Below are 24,814 nucleotides of genomic sequence, written 5' to 3' on the forward strand. Positions count from 1 at the left end.
TCCTCCAAATTCCTGCACCTTACATATTAAGGTTACATCGTACTTGTGTGTCTAAATACTGCTGAATATCATTCTCATGACTTTATTTTAGACAATAAATATGCCTTAAAAGATGAAACTTACCTCTAGTGTGTTACCTGAAAAGGATCCGCATGCGTCCACATCCTCAGCCTGACATGGCATCTCTTTGGAGATCTGAAATGTAAAGATCAATCAATAAATGTGTGTTTGTCTCTCATGTACAAAACTCAGTCCTCCTTATTCCTGCACCTTACATGTTGAGTATTACACAGGACCTGTGTGTCTGCGCACTTCAAAATGTACTTACATTCCTTTGTACATGTAATTTCAAAACTCAGTCCTCCAAATTCCTGCACCTTACATATTAAGGTTACATCGTACTTGTGTGTCTGAATATCATTCTCATGACTTTCTTTTAGACAATAAATATGCCTTAAAAGATGAAACTTACCTCTAGTGTGTTGCCTGAAAAGGATCCGCATGCATCCACATCCTCAGCCTGACATGGCATCTCTTTGGAGATCTGAAATGTAAAGAACAATCACTAAATGTGAGTTTGTCTCTCATGTACAAAACTCAGTCCTCCTTATTCCTGCACCTTACATGTTGAGTATTACACAGGACCTGTGTGTCTGCGCACTTCTTAATGTTCTTTCATTCCTTTGTACATGTAATTTCAAATCTCAGTCCTCCAAATTCCTGCACCTTACATATTAAGGTTCCTTTCAAACCCACTTACTGACGTGAAAGCAAGGAGACGGCGTTAGCACCCCACAAAAGCGGCAGCGGTGGGATTCGAACCCACGCCTCCGGAGAGACTGGAGCCTTAATCCAGCGCCTTGGACCGCTCGGCCACGCTACCCCATTGTCAGCTGTAGGCCACCCGAGCTTCTCCCAAAACTGATCGATACTGAACTAGTAACAGATTGCCCCAAACCGTGTTTATACTTCTGCCGAGTTTGGAACACTTGGCCTAATCCGGATGTGTTCGACCGTCACAGGAGACGAAATGCCTCTTCACGGTTTGTATTGTCTGGTGATGGAGCCACTATACCTACGATGCCCCAAGAAAGCATCAACGACCGCACAACATGTCGAGCCACAGTTCACCTTTCAAACCCACTTACTGACGTGAAAGCAACGAGACGGCGTTAGCACCCTACAAAACTGGCAGCTGTGTGATTCGAACCCACGCCTCCGGAGAGACTGGAGCCTTAATCCAGCCCCTTGGACTGCTCGGCCACGCTACCCCGTTGTCAGCTGTTGGCTACCCGAGCTCCAACCGAAGATGATCGATCTTCCAGGAGCTCACATGACTTTTCTAATGCCCGCAAGCAGTTGAATGACACAAGATAAAACACATATTTCTCAAGGTTCTGCATTGTTTGGGAATCGAACCCGGGTCAACTGCTTGGAAGGCAGCTATGCTTTAGCCTGGCTCTGCCCTCCTGCGTACTTCCGCTCAATTTGGATTTCGCTTCTGTACTAGGTCTGGGAGCTCGGCTCTGGAGTCAGTTTCCAGAAACAAATGTTTTGTAGGTCCAATCAGTGAACAGAGGGAGTGGCTGAGAACGATGACGTTGATGTCGTGCGCTAGTTTGAGTTGTAGTTCAGTCATGGCGGCGGAGAAAGATGTGTGCGAAGCTATTCGGTCCGTTGTAGCAACGCTGCCTAATATCCATAAATTAAAGTCGGAGCAAGAACAATCCTTGCTGAGTTTTCTTGGTGGCCATGACGTTGTGGCCCTCCTCCCCACAGGGTTCGGGAAAAGTTTGATTTTCCAGCTAGCTCCGTTAGTGTTGAAGGAGTTGGCTAAGGCGAACGGTAGCGATGCTAAGCCGATAGTTGTTGTCGTCTCCCCTCTTGTTGCACTAATGGAGGACCAAGTAAGGGAGGCAGAAAAGTTGGGAGTTTGTGCTGGGCAGCTCGGCGTGCACGATGACCGTGACATTTTGGATGGACGCTTGACCCTGTTGTTTGGGAGCCCCGAGTCCTGGCTGCTAAATAACAAATGGCGACGAATGCTAGCCTCGACCATATACCATGACAACCTCATTGGTATCGTCGTGGACGAGGTCCATGTTACATACAAATGGTAAGTTAGCACTTAATACGGTTAAACAACATAAGTAGGGGCATTTTGCATATTCGATATCTTAGGCTAATGTTGTAATTTGTCATTCGAATTTATGATATAGCTTCATGAGGAATATTGTACTCCCCCATGTCTTTTCACTCAGGGGTGAGGCTTCCAAAAGCGAGTCGGCATTCAGAGACAGTTTTGCCAATCTCGGAGAGCTGCGATCTATCACCAAGGAGGGTAAGTTGAATGCACTGCCGTCGGTGTGGAACCTACCTAACGTGTTGTGGAAAATTATAATTCAATGCTATTATAACGTCAATATTCTGTATAGATTATATCTGTTGCAAGGATTAGTTACTGTCCCTGTCATGGAACATAATAGCGTGATTACCTGGATTTAGTGCATTCATGTTCATGGTGCTGTTCATTAAGTCCTCCCTGCCCATAGCCTATAACACAAACACTTGTCAACTTGTTTGGTATGTTATAAAATGGGGCAAGTGTTTATCTTGTTAATTTTTCATACTCCCAGGTACACCTGTTTTGGCGCTCACTGCCTCAGCTGACATCAAGTCCAGAAGCAGAGTCATCAGACTACTCCATATGGACAATGCCGTTCAAGTCATCGCTAGTCCCAACAAGACAAACATCCGTCTTGGCTTGTGCAAGGTGCCCAGCCATCACATGAACTGCCTAGACTGGATAGTTCAACATGCAAAAGACAAGGGCTCAACCATGCAACCTGTATTAATTTACTGCCAAACGCTGAAATCCGTGGGAAGAGTTTTCTCATACCTAAAGGCAGAACTGCAAGGACATGCCTGGGTAGGCTGTGATCCAGACTGTAGAAGTGACAACATCCTGATTGGCATGTTCCACAGCAAAACCCTCCCCCAAAACAAGGAGAGAGTGTTGGCTTCACTGAGGGGGGAAGGAAAGTGTCGGGTATTTGTTGCAACTACAGCTTTGGGGATGGGGTTGAATTTCCCTAATGTTTCACATGTGGTAATGTACGGGGCTCCAGGGGACCTAGAGGCTATTGTACAACAGGTGGGCAGGGCTGGAAGGCATGGTCAGCCCTCACATGCCATCCTCTACAACACTGGACAGTGTTTCAAGGTGGATGATGAGGTAAAACAACTGCTTGATGTTGGAAACAACACATGTTTTAGGAAATCTCTCTATGCACATAGAGAGAAGCAGAACCCAGCCATGTAGAGCCACGCCATCTCTGTTGTACATACTGTCAGACTGTGTGCTCTTGTTCATCTGGCACATGTACAGAACCCACGCCAAATTATGAACGGATTGAAGATGAACCAATTATTCAGAGATCTAGGCATGTGGATGCAAATTACAAATCTTTGATTGCAGATTTGCTGAATGACTACAGTGGTAGTCTGATAAATTCCACGAATCGACTGTACACCTCACATGCAGCTTCCACTTGATTCAGTCAGCAACTGGTGGATGCAGTGTTGACCCATTGTCAATACATATTTGACCTGTCATACATTATTGCTAACCTTCCTGTGTTTAGATTGGACCATGCAAAGGAGATTTTAATTATCATTAGTGATGTTTTTGGGGATATTGATGTGGATCTGCAATATGATTCAAGGGGGTATTTAACTGACCCAGATCTCTATTACAGTAACTACTTTGACGATGATGACAATGATGCTGTTGTTGTTGAAGATGCACTCAGGAGGCATGTCAGTAGCTCAGAGTCCGAACAGTAAATTCAGTTGTGATAAACTGAACACTTTGAAGCCCTTTGTGTACTCGTGCAGGAACATGGTTGGTGTGTTAGTTGTACATATTGTTGTAAATGTGTCTGTTATTTGTGCTTTTCTACAAAACTGTACATGTCTTAAATAAAAGTGTGTAATCACATACTTGTAAGACCATAATTAAGGTATAAAAGAACCCATAAGACATACTATAAAAATGTGTTCTATTATATCTCCGCAAATGTAAGAATATTCATTACAAACTCCGTTTCACCAAAAAGTACTAGAATCATTGTATACAAGGACAATGTGTATAGACATTATTTAAATATTGACTCATTGTCTGTACATACAACGATAAACTATACAAATAACATTCCAAGTAGGCATTCTATGACAAAGCTTCAAAGCTGGACCATTACAAAGCAGGCAAGTAACTGATTAAATTGCTACAGCCCTCCGGTCTTTCAGCCTGGAATGCATCCATTGCCATAAGTCTTTATAATTGAGCTTGGACAGAATGTTTCTCTCAAAGTTAGGGAATGCAGAGAAGTGTCTTCCCGGTCGGTGGTTGAAAACTTCTGTCTTCCTAAATACCTCAAGTACTGTTAAAATGTTGTTTTTGAGATCAGCTGCATGGTGGATGCCACTAGGTCGGGATAGCTGCAGCTCTCTGTCTGTTGTGTCCATCAGGGTTTTTAACACACCAACAGATCTGCTGACCCTGTCAGCTGTTTGCTCTGTAAGGTTAGTGCCTTTGTTCCTCAAAAAAGATTTCAGAAAGTTGTTGAGGTGCTCAAGGTGCAGATCAAGAGGTATATTTTTCCCTTTTCCACCCCTGCTATTCCAGAATCGGTTCTAGGTTACATCATGTGCAACCCGAGGGGACAGTGTTGCATTGGCTTGCACTAAAAAAAGGAAAGTGCTGTAGGCATATTGACTGTGCCCGTATGCCTTGTAAATGAGTAGTGCCACCTTGTACAGCCTTACCAAGCGCTCCCCATCTCCCTCTTTCACCGCATCCAACATATTAAAAAGCAGAAATCCAAAGCTAAGCCTGGCCTCAGTATGATCTTTTTTGTGGTCAATCAAATCGGAGGAAGCAGGCTGAACAACTGGCATAGCTGCCACCTCAAGACTGTGTACTTTCTTCTCGTGGGTCTCTCTTGCTTTTTTATAAATGAACCCTTTGGTGCAACCTGGCTCACAACAAGGGAGCATCTCCTTCTCAGTGCGTTGTGCCCTTGCTGCTTCAGTTACGCCAGCTGACAGTACAGAAATGTCTGTTGACATCAAAAACTTGTCGACAACCTCTGCCACAGAGTCATGGAGCCAGGTCCTCTTCTGTTCTGCAGAGCCTTGCTGGATATGGTCTGGTACTACTCCGTCAGAAGTGGCTGTAACAAAACACACTATAAAGTGTTATATTGTACCTGAAGACAAGAAAAAAAAAAAGTTTGATTCCTTGATGTAATCCTTTAACACAATGTAACAGATACAAACCTGTGACATCATCCAAATGGAAATGTTCCATTGCTGCCGCAAGGAAAAGTGCTGTCGTGTAAATCTGCACAAACTCTTTGTAAGCATTGTATGCAGTATGCGGGCCTTTTTTTGCATTGCTGCACCTGTTAATCACATAGCAGTTGGCGTATGAAACGTAGCAACAGTAGCAAGTGGCGTATGAAACATATTTTCGTTATATTCAATTCATAGTTCATAAATTCAAGACGGCGTGTTTTTTTTTGTAGTACGTATAACCCCTTTCACCCTTAAAGACAACGAAAAGCAGCCGAATTCATGGTGGCTGTGCTTTCTTGGAAACATGCACACAGTTCATACATCCACGCCAACTTCATGGTTGGCGAAGACCATCTTTAGGGTAAGACTCCTTGGGAAACATGTAGAGAGAAATGCATTTTAGAAAAAGATACATACACAGTAATAAATGGCAATATGACATTAATCTGAAGACACATGGCTTCTTTTGTTTAGTGACTGAGTACCTCAAGAGATTCATGTTGGCAAGGATTGTGCCATGGTCTTTGGCAGATGCTTCATTAAAGAAGATGTGATGATATATCTGTAATGCATATCAAAAAGGTCATCTTAGAACCAGCCCTTACAAATCAGAAGACATTGTTACTTCTCTAAGCCTTGGGAAGCAGTATTTAAAATGTGCTTTTAGTAAATGACAATAGTGTATCAGGGTGCATGTAGTTAAATGTGCTTTGTATTACTGTGTACTGACCTCAAAGAGATTTCGAATTGCATGCCAGTCTTCAAATTTGAAGACGAGGCCTTCCAGGCGGTCCTCCTCTGTCTCCCCATCAGCAAACGCCAACTGGACATTCCGGGAATTTCCCTCTGTGAGTCTGTCACCACCGATCAAAATCTTCTCAAGACCATCAGGACATCTTGGCACATACCTAGAGAGAACTTACAGTTAGAATATTATATATATATAAATTTTACATGTGTTTAGACTATTTCCAGACTAAAAGCTTGATTTTCACTAACGCTTTAAGTTTAATGGATAAGTCGAATCCATGTATGGGAAACTGTCCCAGTGTTCACAAAGCAACTATTGATCTTGCATGGCATTTACTCCTTTTGAAGGTGCTGGAGCACATCCACCAAGTCGCCAGTTTTGGTTTCATCCTTGAAGAGAAGTCCAAGTGGGTACTACAAAAGGGGAAATGGGTGGATGGCTCTGCCATTTTTTCAGAGAACTGGTGGGGGATGTGGTGAACAACCACACTGGAGAGGGTCTTGAATGACTCCAAATACGTTGTCAGGATTTGGCTCCCCAAAACAACAAATTCCCGACGCATTATGGCTTGTGTGTTTGGTCCAGGTAGTGAATTCCCGAGATCATAGTCAATCAAAGAATTGGCTGGTTTCAACTTGTCAAGGTGTAGTGAGGTGACTAGGTTGATGACACACATGTGGTGGATCCAGTGTATTGATTTGTTGATCAATGGCTGGTAGACTGATGGTGCGTCTGAATGTAAAAGTCCAGGTTATCAAATATGATTGAATATGTTTGAGGACCCGATGAGGTTGGAAGTGCTGAGGCAGACAATGGAGCAACACCCATATCGGTCCTGTCTGGGTCTGACAGTGTGCTGAATGTGAAGACATCAACTGCGTCCACCTCCTTGCTTGGTTGGACAGTGGTCTCTGTGGTAGTGAACAAATAAATCAAGTTAGTCATTATAGTACAAAAAAAAACATACCTCCAAAGTTTACCTAAAGGTTATGTTAAACAAACTCACCTGATAAGGACAGGTCTTCGAGGCTTTTTTGAATAATCCTCTCTTGTTCATCTGTCCTTGGCTGATTCTGGAAAGTCTCCAAGTCCCGTTTTAAGGACATCACCGGACGCATACAGTGTTGGGCCATTTCTTTCTGTTTGCCAACTGCATGTAAATGTAATGTAGAGATGCCCAGTTTGGCCAGTCGCTGGAAAACAGCTTTTTTTGCCCCGCCATACATTAATACAGAATTGATGTAATATGATAGGGCTGATAAACGGGGTTCTCTTCCTCTCAAAGCCACTGAGGCTGCAGCACAAATGTGAGGGATAGTCTTTTGTGATTTTAGAAAGAATGCTGAACAGGAAAGGGGACAGCCGCTTCAGGTCATCGTGTAACTCTTGGAATGAAAATGATTGCAGGTCTAGAGCACTTGACCTCCACAGCATAAATTGGTTCTGTTCGTTACACAGGGTCACACAGTCAGCCTCCACTATATCCAACACACTGGCTTCTAAATGGTCCATGAGCTCTGTATTTCTTGAAATGAGATTGGAAGCTCTAGAAAAATTCATTTTTGCCAAACTTTCAACAATGCCAGCTATGTCAGATTGGCATGTCAGTGTCTTCTTCGTGAGGTCATAGTTGATCAAAACCTGAAATAATCACAGGGGAATCTTGCATCAAAATGTAATTTTTAAATATTCACATGATAAATCTACCTAGAGAGAGTAGGTCTACGGTATGCTGAATGGGTGGAGGGTCTATAACAGTTAGCTTTACAGGCTCTATCTCCCCTCCCATCTGACTTGCTCTAACACTAAACTAATAAACAAGCCAATACAGATGTACATCAAGTGTAGTTAGGCTACGTTTTCAACTAGGCTAGCAGCTATTGTTGATACCAATTACATGGATGCTTATCTGAGGCAATACAACGAAAGACATTACAGCATGACAAAAAGTTACAGATAAACAACATTTTTTCCCTACCTCGGTCACACTGCTTCTCAATGGCATTTCAGTGGATTTCCTGGACTTTTTTATGAGCCTTGGAGTTTTAGAAGGAGTGGGGTCTCTGTCTCTCTTGTCAGTGGAACTGGTATCTTCCCCTTGGCATGTCTTCGTCGTCTCCGTCGTCTCCTCGTTCTTCCACTTTTGAAAAATCTCCGTATCGCGCTGTAGCCTGGTAATCACTGAACAGCATTTGTGGCAGATCCAAAACGACCAAAGCGGCGTATTGTGAATTATTAGACCCAGCTTCGACAGTTGACTGTATATATTATCACAGCTCTTAGTGTCAAATATACATTTAGAATATATAATTGTTCCTTTAATTCTTAAATTCAAAAAACATGTAAAAGACATCTTTACGTACTCCTCTGCTCATTCCAATGGGGGATGGTTGTTTACAGCCTGCGCTCCTACGTGGTTTCAGGCCGGCTCCGGCGCATAACTTACGTCACGACCAAACGTTAGCGATTGTTTATGGCAAATCCAGAGTGGCATTGGGCTGATCCAATAGTTTTAAACTTCCACCGAGTACCCGTCCTTAAGGAAGTTAACGTTTGTCAATGGAGAGATCCCAGACCCTCTGTACAAATGAAATGTACGAGGGTCTGGTTAGGACCAGGCTAGCTATGCTTGCCAATATACCACCAATGCCAACAACATCCTCCATGATCGCACAGCATTTCGAGCCATGGTTCGACTTTTCACACCACCTACTGACGTCCTACTAGTAAGAGATTGCCCTAAGCCTGGTTTAAACTTCTGCCGAGTTTGGAACACTTGGCCTAATCCGGATGTGTTCGACCGTCACAGGAGACGAAATGCCTCTTCACGGTTTGTATTGTCTGCGGATGGAGCCACTATACCTACGATGCCCCAAGAAAGTTTCAACGACCGCACAACTTGTCGAGCCACAGTTCACTTTTTCAAACCCACTTACTGACGTGAAAGCAACGAGACGGCGTTAGAACCCTACAAAACTGGCAGCGGTGGGATTGGAACCCACGCCTCCGGAGAGACTGGAGCCTAAATCCAGCGCCTTGGACCGCTCGGCCACGCTACCCCGTTGTCAGCTGTTGGCCACCCGAGCTTCTCCCAAAACTGATCGATACTGAACTAGTAACAGTTTTCCCCAAACCTGGTTTATACTTCTGTCGAGTTTGGAACACTTGGCCTAGTCTGGATGTGTTCGACCGTGACAAGAGACGAAATGCCTCTTCGTGGTTTGTATTGTCTGGTGATGGAGCCACTATACCTACGATGCCCCAAGAAAGCATCAACGACAACACAACATGTCGAGCCACAGTTCACCTTTCAAACCCACTTACTGACGTGAAAGCAAGGAGACGGTGTTAGCACCCTACAAAAGTGGTAGCGGTGGGATTCGAACCCACGCCTCCAGAGAGACTGGAGCCTAAATCCAGCGCCTTGGACCGCTCAGCCACGCTACCCCATTGTCCGCTGTTGGCCACCCGAGCTCCAACCGAAGCTGATCGATCGTCCAGGAGCTCACATGACTTTTTAATGCCCGCAAGCAGTTGAATGACACAAGATAAAACACATCTTTCTCAAGGTTCTGCATTGGCTGGGAATCGAACCCGAGTCAACTGCTTGGAAGGCAGCTATGCTTACCACTATACCACCAATGCCCACAACATCCTCCATGATCGCACAGCATTTCGAGCCACGGTTCGACTTTTCACACCACCTACTGACATCCAACTAGTGAGAGATTGCCCTGAGCCTGGTTTATACTTCTGTTGAGTTTGGAACACTTGGCCTAGTCCGGATGTGTTCGACCGTGACAAGAGATGAAATGCCTCTTCGTGGTTTGTATTGTCTGGTGATGGAGCCACTATACCTACGATGCCCCAAGAAAGCATCAACAACAACACAACGAGCCACAGTTCACTTTTCAAAGCCACTTACTGACGTGAAAGCAACGAGACGGCATTAGCACCCTACAAAAGTGGCAGCGGTGGGATTCGAACCCACGCCTCCAGAGAGACTGGAGCCTAAATCCAGCGCCTTGGACCGCTCAGCCACGCTACCCCGTTGTCAGCTGTTGGCCACCCGAGCTTCAACCGAAGCTGATCGATCGTCCAGGAGCTCACATGAGTTTTTAATGCCCGCAAGCAGTTGAATGACACAAGATAAAGCACATCTTTCTCAAGGTTCTGCATTGGCCGGGAATCGAACCTGGGTCAACCGCGCGGCAGGCTGCTATGAATAGTCTTAACTTCCTTAACTTTTCCCATTCATTCTCTATGGCTATCCTTAACCATATCGAATACTACCATTTGTGGCCACTATGGGGATTTGGGGGGCGCTGTTTCGCGGTTTTCTTACGAGATAGAGAAGCGTCTCAGATCAGAATATTTTTTGAGAGAACAGTACACGTAGATCTGCACTGAGGTAAGATATCCATCTGGATAGATCTAAAGATAGCTAGCTAAATCATGAATGAACATGTTATTTTACTCATCTCTGCTTTGTGAAAACTCAACATTGAGCACGCTATGACTCTCAGTCTAACAGTATGAATGAATGAAACTGTATGTACAGTAGCCACTAATGCAATGTTACGTTGGTACTACTATAACTTCCCAAAGTTATTCAGTAACGTTAGTTACTAACAATATACCGACAATGGTTTGCCAGCACGTTATGTAAAATTAATAGTGAATCGTGAATAAAAGTCATGTTAGAAGAGAGCTGTTCGCAGCTAATACACATTCCAAGACAAAGGACATTGAGGGGGATTTTTGGGGGATGGGGGAGGATGGGGGAGTTGAGATGAGGCACATTCACCTCAAGTAAGCACACTCATCGAATAGATACAGATCTACTGTAGGGCAGTGTTGTTTGAAAATACTCTGGCTACCACCCCCTCTTGACATGTAATCTGTTGTAATTATTGAATGTGTTATTTCTTTTAAATACAGATGTCTAAGCAAGTTTTTAGTTTTTATCCTGGGAGAGTGGTGGTGGTCTTTCGGAAGGGGTCACATGGCTACCTTCTCCAAGATGCAACTGAGGAAGCCAAGCGTTGGAAGGACTCCTCTGTCTCTCTGAAGGACAAGTCAGCACCCATAAAGGAGGAACAGATGAGGGCAAGGGCGTGCTCTTTGGTCCGTGCTCTTTGGTCCGTGACCGAGGGGGGGATGTGTCTGATCAAACTGAGGTGTTGGGGGAGTATACTTTACAGTTTGGAAAGTATAAGGGGAAATTGTTCAGATGGCTCCTTGAAAATGATGTGGGGTACACTCTGTACCTCATTAAACAATTTGAAAAGGAGCAAATGGCTGGCATGCCTTTGGATGGGCCCAGCAAAGACAGCCTGCGGTCCTTTGTAGGGTATGCCAATTCCTTCAAGGAAATCAAGGCAGTGCTGGAGTACGAGGCCAGGAGGACCGGGGCTGTCAGCTCAGTGGAGGAGGACCAACAGGTCGGCTTTGGCCGCATGCCAACAAGGACCTGGGGTGACGTCTGGGAGGGTAGGGCAGATGGCTTTGCAGCGTTCGTTCTGTCCCGGACCACCACTCCGGGAACTAGCATGGACAAACTGAAGCGGTACCTGACCAAGAAGACCCAGGAGGCATCCATGTCCTCTCCTCTGCTCGCCTCCAGCCAAGCCGTGGGTAGGTCATCAGTATTAATTAAATATTATAAGTAATTTAATGCTTGTGATTATGGTTAACTTTCATTTGATGCATGTAACAGATAGGATATAAATGTAACTATTGTACAGTGAAAGGAATACATTCTTATGTTTCTTTCCTGTTTGCACCACAGTCATGGATGAAGATGAAGACCTGGAGCAAGCCATGCTGAACATCTCCCCCTCCAAGATGGTCAAGCAGAGCTGTAAGTGAATGTTCCTTTGTGGGCCTTGTTGTGTGTGACTGAGGACACATTTAAAGCAATATGCTTTTGAACTGCTACTTGACAGCATGTTGTACATCTTTTCATCTCTGCTTTGTCACTAGCTGCTGCCCTGTCTTCGGGTGCATCTTCATCTCCCAGGAATAAGAGACCAGCAGGCCGAGGTCTCTTTGCGTATCAGTTGTTGGGACCAAGACATGACTCTTGGTCAATGTTCATGCCACGTTCCTGGCCTTGTTCAATGTTCATGCCACGTTTCTGGCCTTGTTCAATGTTTATGGTGTTCTGCCTTTCAAAACTCCAATCATGAATTTACATCCTCTCCATCGTTGATGGTAAGTGTTTTTTTTCTTATACTCTGCATGATTCCCATTATGAATTTACAGGCTCTTCGTTGAGGGTAAGTGTTATTTGTCTTATACTCTGCACAATGACTGCATGAATGTGCATGCCACCGTTTGCATTGTTTGCTTAACAGGTTTTTGAACAAAATTATTTATTTAGGATTAAAGCTGTTTGATAGTTGCTGACAGATCCAATTGAGAGAAGTTCTTACATGCAAACAAAGCACACATGCAATTTGCCTCTGTCAGTCTGAAATATAACTTTTACACGGTGACTAACTTTGTCTTATTTTTCAGGATATAAGAATCCATCCGCTGCTCAGTCTAAACTGCCTGGTAACAGACTGGACCCCAGCACTGCTCAAGGTAAAATGATCATGTTCCTAGGACTACATCTGAATCTCTTGCAATTTAAAAACATACTACAAACAATATGTTGTGTTTTGCATGAGCTACTATGTTAGATGTTGAGAATAACATTGTGCTTTCTGTAATAGAAAAGAGTAAACCAGCAGCCACACTCTCCAGACCAGACCAGGGTGATGGACTCACCTCTTTGTTGCCAGGTTAATATTGATGTCCACATGCGCCTAACTAGATACAAGATTTAATCAAACATAACTTACTTACCTCATTTAACTCTTAGCCTGTGATTGAAAGTCATCTCTCACTGCAGTCCCGGTAGCAAAAAGACAGGTTGTGAGCTATATACATATTTTGTCATTAGATCCCCCAGTTCCAGTGAAGGCTCCAGTGCCAGTTCCGCCCGAGTTGCTTGCACCGGGCCTGTGTACAGAGTCAGCAAACACTGCTATCTCAAAAGGTATGAGTCACTATTATTTAATAATATAATTACTTGAAAGTAATTATATTAAAGGAGGGGCCCTCCTTGAAAGTGCCCCTCCTTGAGTCACCACCTTACCGCGGTGGAGGGGTTTGCGTGTCCTAGTGATCCTGGAAGCTATGTTGTCGGGGGCTTCATGCCCCTGGTAGGGTCACCCAAGGCAAACAGGTTCCAGGTGAAAGACCAGACAAAGCGTGGCTCAAAAAACCAACCATGAAGAAATACAACAATGGTTCTCAGTTGCCCCTGCCCGGAAGCGGGTCACCGGGGCCCCCCCCTGGAGCCAGGCCCGGGGGTGGGGCTCGATGGCGAGCGCCTGGTGGCCGGGCCTTTTCCCATGGGGCCCGGTCGGGCACAGCCCGAAGAGACAACGTGGGACCCTCTTCCAGTGGGCTCACCATCCGCAGGAGGGGTCATGGGGGTCGGGTGCAGTGTGAGACGGGCGGCGGCCGAAGGCGGGGGCCTTGGCGGTCCGATCCTTGGCTGCAAAAGTTAGCTTTAGGGACGTGGAACGTCACCTCGCTGGCGGGAAAGGAGCCTGAGCTGGTGCGCGAGGTAGAGAGTTTCCGGCTAGATATAGTCGGCCTCGCCTCGACGCACAGCGTGGGCTCCGGAACCAGTCTCCTTGAGAGGGGCTGGACTCTCTTCCACTCTGGAGTTGCCCTTGGTGAGAGGCGTCGAGCTGGGGTGGGAATACTGGTTTCCCCTCGGTTCGGCGCCTGTACATTGGGGTTCACCCCGGTGGACGAGAGGGTAGCCTCCCTCCGCCTTCGGGTGGGGGGACGGGTCCTCACTGTCGTTTGTGCTTATGCACCAAACGGCAGCTCAGAGTACCCACCCTTTTTGGAGTCTCTGGGGGGGGTGCTGGAAAGCGCTCCTCCTGGGGATTCCCTCGTCCTCCTGGGGGACTTCAATGCTCATGTGGGCAATGACAGTGAGACCTGGAGGGGCGTGATTGGGAGGAACGGCCCCCCCGATCTGAACCCGAGTGGTGTTTTGTTGTTGGACTTCTGTGCTAGACACGGTTTGTCCATAACGAACACCATGTTCAAGCATAAGGGTGTCCATATGTGCACCTGGCACCAGGACACCCGAGGTCTCAGTTCGATGATCGACTTTGTAGTCGTGTCATCGGACTTGGGGCCGCATGTCTTGGACACTCGGGTGAGGAGAGGGGCGGAGCTGTCAACTGATCACCACCTGGTGGTGAGTTGGCTTCGATGGTGGGGGAGGACGCCGGTCAGGCCTGGCAGGCCCAAACGTAATGTGAGGGTCTGCTGGGAACGTCTGGCGGAACCCTCTGTCAGAAGGAGCTTCAACTCCCACCTCCGGGAGAGCTTCGATCATGTCTCGGGGGGGGCCGGGGACATTGAGTCCGAATGGGCCATGTTCCGGGCCTCCATTGTTGAAGCGGCTGACCGGAGCTGCGGCCGCAGGGCGGTCGGTGCATGTCGCGGCGGTAACCCTCGGACCCGGTGGTGGACTCCGGAGGTGAGGGATGCCGTCAAGCTGAAGAAGGAGGCCTATCGGACTTTATTGGCTGGTAGGACTCCAGAGGCAGCTGATGTGTACCGGCAGGCCAAGCGGAACGCGGCTTTGGCGGTCGCGGAGGCAAAAACCCGGGCATGGGAGGAGTTCGGCGAGGCCATGGAGAATGACTTCCGAACGGCTTCAAAAAGGTTCTGGACCACCATCCGGCGGCTCAGGAGGGGGAAGCAGTGCTCTGTCAACACTGTATACGGTGGGGATGGTGCGCTGCTGACCTCGACGGGGGACGTCCTGGATCGGTGGAAGGAATACTTCGAAGACCTCCTTAATTCCACCAACACGCTTTCCGACGTGGAGGCAGAGTCTGGGGACATCGGGGGGGGCCCTTCTATCTCTGGGGCTGAGGTCGCCGAGGTGGTTGAAAAGCTCCGCGGTGGCAGGGCCCCTGGGGTGGATGAGGTCCGCCCGGAGTTCCTTAAGGCTCTGGATGTTGTAGGGCTGTCTTGGTTGACACGACTCTGCAACATCGCGTGGACATCGGGGACAGTGCCTCTGGACTGGCAGACCGGGGTGGTGGTTCCCCTCTTTAAAAAGGGGGACCGGAGGGTGTGCTCCAACTTTAGGGGGATCACACTCCTCAGCCTCCCTGGGAAAGTCTATTCAGGGGTCCTGGAGAGGAGGGTCCGTCGGATTGTCGAACCTCGGATTCAGGAGGAGCAATGTGGTTTTCGTCCTGGCCGTGGAACAGTGGACCAGCTTTATACCCTCCGCGGAGTCCTGGAGGGTACGTGGGAGTTCGCCCAACCAGTCTACACATGTTTTGTGGATTTGGAAAAGGCGTTCGACCGTGTCCCTCGGGGGCTCATGTGGGGGGTGCTCCGAGAGTACGGGGTACCGGATTTCCTGATCGGGGCTGTCCGGTCCCTGTACGACCGGTGCCAGAGTTTGGTCCGCATTGCCGGTAGTAAGTCGAACTTGTTTCCGGTGAGGGTTGGACTCCGCCAGGGCTGCCCTATGTCACCGATTCTGTTCATTACCTATATGGACAGAATTTCTAGGCGCAGCCAGGGTGTTGAGGGGGTCCGGTTTGGTGACCTCAGGATCGGGTCGCTGCTTTTTGCGGATGATGTGGTCCTGTTGGCTTCATCGGGCCGTGACCTTCAGCTCTCACTGGAGCGGTTCGCAACCGAATGTGAAGCGGCTGGGATGCGAATCAGCACCTCCAAATCTGAGGCCATGGTAATCGACCGGAAAAGGGTGGAGTGCCATCTCCGGGTCGGGGAGGAGATCCTGAACCAAGCGGAGGAGTTCAAGTATCTCGGGGTCTTGTTCACGAGTGAGGGAAGAATGGAGCGCGAGGTCGACAGGCGGATCGGTGCGGCGTCCGCAGTGATGCGGGCTCTGCATCGGTCCGTCGTGGTGAAGAAGGAGCTGAGTCGAAAGGCGAAGCTCTCTATTTACCAGTCGATCTACGTTCCTACCCTCACCTATGGTCACGAACTATGGGTAGTGACCGAAAGAACGAGATCGCGAATACAAGCGGCCGAAATGAGCTTTCTCCGTAGGGTGTCCGGGCTCTCCCTTAGAGATAGGGTGAGAAGCTCGGTCATCCGGGAGGGGCTCAGAGTAGAACCGCTGCTCCTCCGCGTCGAGAGGAGCCAGCTGAGGTGGCTCGGGCATCTGATTAGGATGTCTCCTGGACGCCTCCCTGGTGAGGTGTTCCGGGCACGTCCCACTGGGAAGAGGCCCCGGGGAAGACCCAGGACACGCTGGAGGGACTATGTCTCTCAGCTGGCCTGGGAACGCCTTGGGGTCCCCCAGGAAGAGCTGGCGGAAGTGGCCGGGGGGAGGGAAGTCTGGGCCTCCCTGCTTAGGTCGCTGCCCCCGCGACCCGATCCCCGGACAAGCGGCAGATGACGACGACGACGACTTGAAAGTATTTAAAAATATTTTATATGTTTAAAAATCTATGTATTTAGTCTGTAGTTTACAGAATGTAGTTGCTCATCATTATCATCTGTCATCCTGCAGCCTCTCCCCGACTGGCTCCTGTGCTGTCTGCAGCCACCATGCCACCGCACTCTGCTCCATCTCCTGCCACGTCTGCTGCTGTCGCTCTACCCTGTCCTGTTCCAGCCGCAGCTGGTGCGCTACTGTTGGAGCCTCGAAAGTGGTTCTTAGTGTAGCAAGAATTAACAGGCTTGGAGTCAGGAGATTGATTGCAATGGCTTCGTTTATTGCCAGGTATTTTGGAATCATACGCAGAGCTTCTCTAGCCAGAGAAGTCTCTCATATGCCGAGCCTCCCTAGCCAGGTCAGTCCGACATGTATTCAATAGACAAGAACTTTTATACAGTCTTACTACGTCACACACATCTGTTGGCAATTAGACACACACACAGTTTGTTCCAGATAAACAGATATCCTCCCTCACTTGGTTTATTCTTACACAAACCATGATTGTTCTTGCCCAACTCGTGGCTGTTGTTTGCACAACCCGTGGTTGTTTTCTTACGACCCTACCAGGTCATTCTGATCTGATTTCCTCTCTGGAAAGAACATTCTAAGGGAGGGGGAAAGTGACTCTCCCAGCTCACTCTTTCCCCACTGAGTGTGGGGATAAACAATCTTCCTCTCCTCATCTGCCCCCGTCCTAGCTGACTCCTCTCTTGAGGTCACAAGGTCACAAAAACCCCAACATACCCCCCTTTGTGGACATCCCTGTCCACACTACTTCCCCCAATATCTATCTTTTTGTGTAGCCCGTAAAACATTTAAACATTGAAAAAAACAAACCCTCAGAACCAATTTTCCTTAATTTTTTCTTGACTAATAGGCGAATATATGGTAGAATAGTAAGCTAGTGTTTGTCTGTAATGAAGCTGTCCGGATTCATGTTGTGTAAACAAAGTCCCCAGTCTGAAGGAAACCTTGGCTCAGTCTACTCATATGGTTGTAAGCCTGCAATATGTGTGAGTATATAACCTTCCTTTGGCTAGATAAGTACCCCCTGAACCTCAAACACAGTTTCACAAAAACACGATGGTATATGATCAAACATCAAGTCCAGACATAAAGTTTACAACAACATATGCAGTTCTCAAATATCTGTTCAGAATTGCCTTTGTTCCTCTGTGTCATCAGATCCTGGAGTAAAACTCCCCCAGGCTTGTTAGGCCACGTTCTTTAAAAGGGGGAGAAACCATGGATGATTTAACAGAAATGGGTTTGGGAGGGCAGTCCTCCACAAACCTACACCGATTAATGCACAAATCACTGAGTCACATATACATCACTCAATTATACATAATAAAACAAAAATTAAACTCATAAAACAAACAAAATTATGTGCTTGGTATACTCATTGAGCGATGTTCCACGGCCTCGAAGCGGCTCGATTGAGTTGGCATCGCCCGGTGTGGCCTGGTTAGGAACATCACTCAGCCACTTTGACACTCCTCTCCCTGCCCTCCCTTGCTCCCCGCCGGGGCAGGGTACAAGGCCGGGGCAGAAAGCCTGTTTTTAAACAGAGAAAATACATTTGAGTCATCCGACTCCTGCATCTTAGCTACAATGGGGCAGGCATAGTGGGTTTTGACACGAGACCGGAAGATGGGTATGCAACAGCAGAGAATCAATACAATGGCCAATAAGGTCAGCAGCACTGCTATCCCTATTCTTACCTAGCTAAATCCCCAATCCCCCAAGCTCTCTCTCATCATCTCAAACCATTCAGTTTTTTGTCCAGCATTATCCTTCACCTCCTGCCTCAGTGCCTTTAAGTCAGTCATAGCTTGTGCAAATCTTCCTGTAGGGGCAGTGTTGTTCGGTATGAATGTGCAACATACCTGACTAATCAGAGTGCAAACCCCCCCACGCTCCGCCAGCAGCCAGTCCAATACCTGTCGATTCTGCTAGGTCATTGCTGATGTTGCCGACAGCTGCTGGCCCAGGGCGGTGAGAGCCTCGTCTGTATAGTTAATGAAGCGCTGCTGGTTATAGTACAGGTAATTAATCCATTCAGTGTTCTTATTTACCGTTATTCAGGGTAAGATGGACTCAAACCCTGACGCCACCTCATTTCCTTGCTTTAAAATCATTGGGCACCCCCCTTGGCTGACCTATGGCATCGATCGTTACATCAGACTTGAAAGCCCGCCTCTTGCGGGGAGCCTCCTCGAGGTTTTCTGTGGTTTGGTTTAGTTTGGAGTGGATCACCTGGGTGACGGCATGTGCTATTCATATTGCAATGAACTCTGCTTTGCTCCCCCCCTCTCCTAAAACATCTCATGTCAGCCCACTTACCTCTCCCTCAACGAGCAGTTTGCTCGGGAAGGGGATTCTGCTGTGTGGGTGTGGGGTCTATGGGGTCTGCCAGGATCGTCCCCTGCTCGCTCAGCTGCACGTCTTTTAGCGGCTGCACGAGTGGGGCTGTTGGAGGTCGATGGTCTCTGGTGCTGGCCCTCTTTGGTGAACCTTCCCTGGCTTGACCCCTGGCTCTGGATCTGGTTTTACCTTCTCCTGGAATTAGATACAGTCCAGGAGCAGGATACTTCTGTGTTCAGGGGAGAGTCTTATTGACTCTGTCACCATAATGGAGGTGAGTTTTATAGAAACCGGGACAGAGAGATGGATATACAGTCATAACAGCTTCAAGCTTAGGATGTTTAGTTTAGTCATAGCTTTTGTGAAACTCCATCAGAAACAATGTGGATGTAGGCATACATCACCAAACCCTATCTTCCTCTGCTACTCGCCAGTTGTTCTCCATGCACGGGCAGTGGACTCTGGGAGGTGTTAACTCAGAGCCACCAAACATCGTTAATGTCATCAATAAACCCTGGTTCTATCAACCTAAACCACCTAGGCATTTATCAACAACTACTTTAGTTTCACATTTCAAATGACAATACTGCTGTTGCATCCACCTCATGTGTCCCCGTTTCACTCACCCCCCTTCTTCCCAGTTGGAACGCAACCAGGAAGGGATTGTTGTTATTCGGCGGCTGAGTTTCATTTTCTGATCCCTCAACAGGGAGCAGTGGTTGAGTGACTGTTTGCCGTTGTCCAGGGTGGCTTGGTAACTTCGAGCCCTGGATTTGGTCCTTGGTCTTAAGCACAACCTTGACTTCTGAGGCACGAGCAGGAAGCTCTCAATCCTCAGTCTCAGGCCCAGTCGGAGGCTGAGAGTTAACCAACGTCGTTCGTGTGTTTTGCCTTTAGGACAGCACTGTCCTGTACTGTATCAGGGAAATCAGAGTCAATAGTTGTTATAGGTGTGACCAAGTTTGATGTGGGATTTATAACGGTGCTTCCAGATGGACCACATGGTTGACCCTTCAAACTGTTTTGTGGTCATCGTTGCTCGTGACCCTGTGTTCAGGCAGTGTCTCTACATGGGGGTGTTGACTTTTCCCCCCTTCGCCTTTACTGGAGACTCGACCACCAGGCTGGATACTGATTGGTTTCTCCGAGGCTCGTTCTCTCCTCCTTCTCCTCCCCTAACTTCCTACAAAACATCTTTAACAAAAACTTCACCATAGTCTAAGGTTAGACTATCAAAATTATAAATGTTACTACTTAGGGTGTGCTTTACTTGCTTATCAACTAAATTATCAATTTAAAATTGCCTCTGTCTCTGAGACCATAGTCCAAATTTTTCCTATCCCCCTTCCCCCCATCGCATAGTTCATATCTATGCGATTCCTAAGGGATAGAAAAAATATGTTAGTCAGTGACAACCCAAATTCTTCATATTCCTTCACATATTTCATAATATTTTTACCTCTTCTTTAAATCTCCTGCTCTTAAGCAGAGTTTGGGGATGTTTAATCAAACTTTAATAACTGTACCTGTTTTAGTCCTGTCCACCACATCAAATCATTCACACCACTGGGTTCCTGAAACAAAAATTGTCTACCGACAATGTTAGTTCAGTCCTTCCAATGGCTAAGTTTCAAATTGGTCCTTAACTTTACAATCATGGCTTAGGCCCATGCAGCAGGAAAAATAGTGTTTAGCTGAATTTACAGTGGTGGGTGCAGGCATTTCACTTATTTAGAGCATAACCAATCAACGATGTTATTTATTGCCTATGCAAGTATTTCCCCATCATTCAACAAAACCTGTGTGTGTTGTGTGTGTCTCTACCTGGTGTTACATTATCATGTATGGTGTGCCGTCTCAGATGTGTTAGAGCCCTTTGGCAGCATGGCCGCGGCATTAACTCCGCTTGTGGTTGCACCCATGCGTACCTTGCTCTAGGTGGCTGCGCACAGCCCTCCGTCACTGGAACTCTGACTGGGGTGTCATTCTGTCTTTGGCCGGGGCAGGACTGCTTATAATGTCTACTTTCTCCACATCCCCAGCAAAACCGTACTTTTTTACCTTGTTGCAGGGTGGGGTTTCCTCGGGACAGCCTGGCCTCTGTCATTACCCTTTGACCTCCATTCCCCCACTCGTAAGGGGGCGGCCAATCTTCCTGGACAGTAGGTGGATCGCATGAGGCAGTTGGAAGGGGGATGGTCGAAGATTGTTTTCCTTTCTTGCATTCTTTGCGAGCTCCTTTTCCAACTTCTCTCACGAGGTCCTTCAGTCCCTTTTCAGTCAGTAGATACACCCTTGTGTCGACACCCCCCTCTGGGAGCTTGTTGGGCTGCTCCTGGAGGGTCTCTCCAGTGGACATAGGACGCCTGTTAAGAGAGTCAATTGATGTACCTCCCACTCCCTGTACCTGAAGGCTCACTGCTGCAGACTGGAACTCAGCTTGGACCTCAGTGATGTCATCATGTGGTCTTGGGACCCTGCCAGCCTTAGCACGCTGCTCGGCTTCATCCAGCAGACATCTTACGTAGAAGTATGTTGCTAAAAGTTGTTCGTGGGTCAAAACAGTGTCCAGCATTTCATTACCTGCCCCTGTTGGAATTGGCATTGCCTCTGCCCCCCTCTCAACCAAAGTCCTTCTGGGTGGGACAGCGCTAGTACTCATCTGGAACACATGGGGCGCTGTAGAGAGAGTCTGGTCAGGGGTTGCTCTTCCCTCCTGCATCATTGCTCTCTCTGCCATGGGGTGGTAGTTGTTAGGCACAGCAGCTCGGTGATCTAAGCTCAAATACAGGTATATCATTCAACAAGTCAAACCAACCCTTGTCCTCTCTAACACCAACTATAATGAGATATAAATCAGTTTGGAGAAACTCTCAAGACTATACCCCTGTATAGTATGTATGTGTTTGTGCATAATATTTATGTGGCAGTGGCTTTGTTGAACGGGAAAATCACTCTGCACACGCAACAGAAACACAGTTCCTTTTTTTATTACTCCCTATATAAACACTTTGAGAAAGGGCTTGTGTAAACCCTTTTGTTGTACTTGTGCCAGATTTTCGCCTCTCCGTCTGTAATATTCAGAGAGAAGAGAATGTGAGACAGCTTGTATATGCATTTCTTCAAGTTTACTTTCAGATTTTTCGCTTACAGTTACTTTAAACATTTCAACCCCTTGAAACCTTTCTGGTCAGTTTCGTCAAACTTTACACAGATATTTTCCTATCCTAGTTTAAATTGTTGACTTCTCTTGAAATCATATACATTCACTTGGTTTTTAATGTTCCCTCTTCTGTTGGTCTAAAGATGTGCCATCATTACTTGATTGTATTCTGTTCAGTTCACACTGCTTCCCTGCTCTGCCCCGTGCCGGGCCCGGCCCCCCCCCCCCCCCCCTCTCATCCTCAGGACACCCTCGTCCCAAATGAGAAAAGGTGGGGGCCGAGCGAGCCGCAAAGCAGCACAGACATAATGTTTCCTATGTCACAACTTTTACTCCTATCCTTAATATGCAAACATTAAACTTTTCAGGATTATGACCTTGTTAACATCTCTGTTAACCCTTTCCATATTTATCTTTCTTTACCATTTCTTGTGCGTGATCAGCCATGTTCTTAGTTTAGGCTTGTCTGTTAATTTTATACGGGTAATTAGGCCGTTTTTTCTTAACCAGACTGAGAATCAGTGTGCCCACATATTCTCAGCCGCACACGCACATTCATAGTCCACAATTCTACCAGGTCCAGTACTTTAGTTATCTCCAAATAACTTAAGTCAGTTCACTGGCTTCCTTTCATCTTTATTCATCTCAACAGTTCTTATTTCTCCTTCTATTGCTGATTTACGATATTCACACATTGCTCAGGGCAACGCCCTTGTTTTTAACAAACCTGCTCACCCCCTCCCTTACAACTCGCCTTCCTGAAGCGAGTCTGAAACGATTGCGCAACAGCCGTACTCTCTCATTTTTTCAGACTCGTTTCACTGATTTTTGAGGGTTTTACATGTCAATATCAAAACAGTCAATAGATTTATCCCTTCGTTTTTACCTGACTCCATCTTCCATATGTTTTTTAGCATTTTAACAGAGATTTTTGTCTTTTTTGGTTCCTCTCGCTCCCTCAACAGCCTTATTGACCACAGCTGTTTTAGGAACTCTTCAGAACTTTTCAAGACTGCCATCTCTCGGAATGTCATAAAAACATACATCTTTTCATACATTATACACATTATCTACGGATATCCGTCTAACCCAAGTTTTTTCAGCACGTCTTAAGATGAATTTTTTCGGATAGCTAGTCCTGACTCACTTTCGACTGAAGTAATAGTGGCCACTATACTTTGCTGTCACTCGTTGTTAATAGTGCAACTTTTTAGCCAGAACGGATATTTACAATAATAATTTGTTTGAGGTCTGTTGAAAATGTTAGTCACGCAGATGCTGTCCCACAATTGTTAACACCTTTAGCTAACCTGATCTTTTCAACAGCCTTGTTTTGAAGCGTAACCATATTACTGTGATTACACACGCTTTGACCATTTGTTGGTCAAGGTACGATGAGCCAGACTTTTTGAATTTTACTGGTGCTTGATTCAAAAAGCCCTAAAAAGTTATGTCCTCAGTTTACCGAATTTTTTCAAAGAGGTCCATAGCAAGTTTGTACCTAAACTTAACAGGTTATGAATAGGGGCCGCCGGAGACCCCCTTGCCTGAGCTTAATAGTACGACAGTAGAAAAGCTTTTAGCAAGAAACATTTATACATTCACTCTTTTCTTACATTCAGGGAAACATACATCCTAGCAATTAAAACATTTGCAACCACTCCCCTTCTCCAAAGCCTTTTCACTTTCTCTTAGTTCAAGATTCGTATCTAGGCATTCATTAGGTTTTACAGGTTTTTTTTCATTGCCTACCTTCTTAAATGTAGATGTAGCGAATCACGTCGGTGGTCACCAATTGTTGGAGCCTCGAAAGTGGTTCTTAGTGTAGCAAGAATTAACAGGCTTGGAGTCAGGAGATTGATTGCAATGGCTTCATTTATTGCCAGGTATTTTGGAATCATACGCAAAGCTTCTCTAGCCAGAGAAGTCTCTCATACGCCGAGCCTCCCTAGCCAGGGAAGTCCGACATGTATTCAATAGACAAGAACTTTTATACAGTCTTACTACGTCACACACATCTGTTGGCAATTAGACACACACACAGTTTGTTCCAGATAAACAGATATCCTCCCTCACTTGGCTTATTCTTACACAAACCATGATTGTTCTTGCCCAACTCGTGGCTGTTGTTTGCACAACCCGTGGTTGTTTTCTTACGACCCTACCAGGTCATTCTGATCTGATTTCCTCTCTGGAAAGAACATTCTAAGGGAGGGGGAAAGTGACTCTCCCAGCTCACTCTTTCCCCACTGAGTGTGGGGATAAACAATCTTCCTCTCCTCATCTGCCCCCGTCCTAGCTGACTCCTCTCTTGAGGTCACAAGGTCACAAAAACCCCAACACTACCTACCCCAGCTCCGTCTACCATCCCACCACCACTCCATAGGAAGGACCAAGACGTCAGCCAGTGGAACTGCTCCCAAAACCAGAAGATGTGGATGAAAACGGAGATGGAATCTTTGGGACTTTGGCCAGGATCTCGACCTGTACGACATCTGATGGGTATGATCTCCTTGTGGCGTCATCCACCCCAACCAGAACTCATAGATCCAGTCTATGATATGCCATCTCCCAAGTACTTCCAGCTACATCCATTTTTCATTTGGAAACCGGAGCATGCAATTATGGAGAGAGTGAGGAACAATTACATTTTACCCTG

The 24,814-nt window shown here is 46.7% G+C and overlaps 2 protein-coding genes, 1 long non-coding RNA gene and 4 other non-coding genes across 7 annotated transcripts; 2 read left to right on the forward strand and 5 right to left on the reverse strand.

Moving 5' to 3' along the window:
* Positions 1–801: 801 nt before the first annotated feature.
* On the reverse strand, positions 802–883 carry trnal-aag. The gene has a single exon. It is a non-coding gene; the product is annotated as a tRNA-Leu (tRNA).
* Positions 884–6,586: 5,703 nt separating this feature from the next.
* On the reverse strand, positions 6,587–8,574 carry LOC124466323. Its single transcript, XM_047018136.1, has 3 exons — positions 8,088–8,574; positions 7,116–7,750; positions 6,587–7,020 (listed from the first exon to the last, which is right to left on the reverse strand). Exons 1-2 carry the CDS (start codon positions 8,460–8,462, stop codon positions 7,163–7,165), a joined length of 963 nt encoding a protein of 320 aa, XP_046874092.1. The 5' UTR covers positions 8,463–8,574; the 3' UTR covers positions 6,587–7,020; positions 7,116–7,162.
* Positions 8,575–9,086: 512 nt separating this feature from the next.
* trnal-uag lies at positions 9,087–9,168 on the reverse strand. Its single transcript has one exon. It is a non-coding gene; the product is annotated as a tRNA-Leu (tRNA).
* Positions 9,169–9,474: 306 nt separating this feature from the next.
* trnal-uag lies at positions 9,475–9,556 on the reverse strand. The gene has a single exon. It is a non-coding gene; the product is annotated as a tRNA-Leu (tRNA).
* Positions 9,557–10,075: 519 nt separating this feature from the next.
* trnal-uag lies at positions 10,076–10,157 on the reverse strand. The gene has a single exon. It is a non-coding gene; the product is annotated as a tRNA-Leu (tRNA).
* Positions 10,158–11,287: 1,130 nt separating this feature from the next.
* Positions 11,288–12,300, forward strand: LOC124466311. Its single transcript, XM_047018107.1, has 3 exons — positions 11,288–11,746; positions 11,901–11,972; positions 12,095–12,300. Exons 1-3 carry the CDS (start codon positions 11,407–11,409, stop codon positions 12,298–12,300), a joined length of 618 nt encoding a protein of 205 aa, XP_046874063.1. The 5' UTR covers positions 11,288–11,406.
* Positions 12,301–12,508: 208 nt separating this feature from the next.
* On the forward strand, positions 12,509–13,112 carry LOC124466329. The gene is made up of 3 exons (XR_006955921.1): positions 12,509–12,700; positions 12,832–12,900; positions 13,062–13,112. It is a non-coding gene; the product is annotated as an uncharacterized LOC124466329 (long non-coding RNA).
* The last annotated feature ends 11,702 nt before the right edge of the window (positions 13,113–24,814 follow it).

This window comes from Hypomesus transpacificus, unplaced genomic scaffold, assembly GCF_021917145.1.
Source record: "Hypomesus transpacificus isolate Combined female unplaced genomic scaffold, fHypTra1 scaffold_91, whole genome shotgun sequence".
In the NCBI taxonomy this organism is placed as follows: Eukaryota; Metazoa; Chordata; class Actinopteri; order Osmeriformes; family Osmeridae; genus Hypomesus; species Hypomesus transpacificus.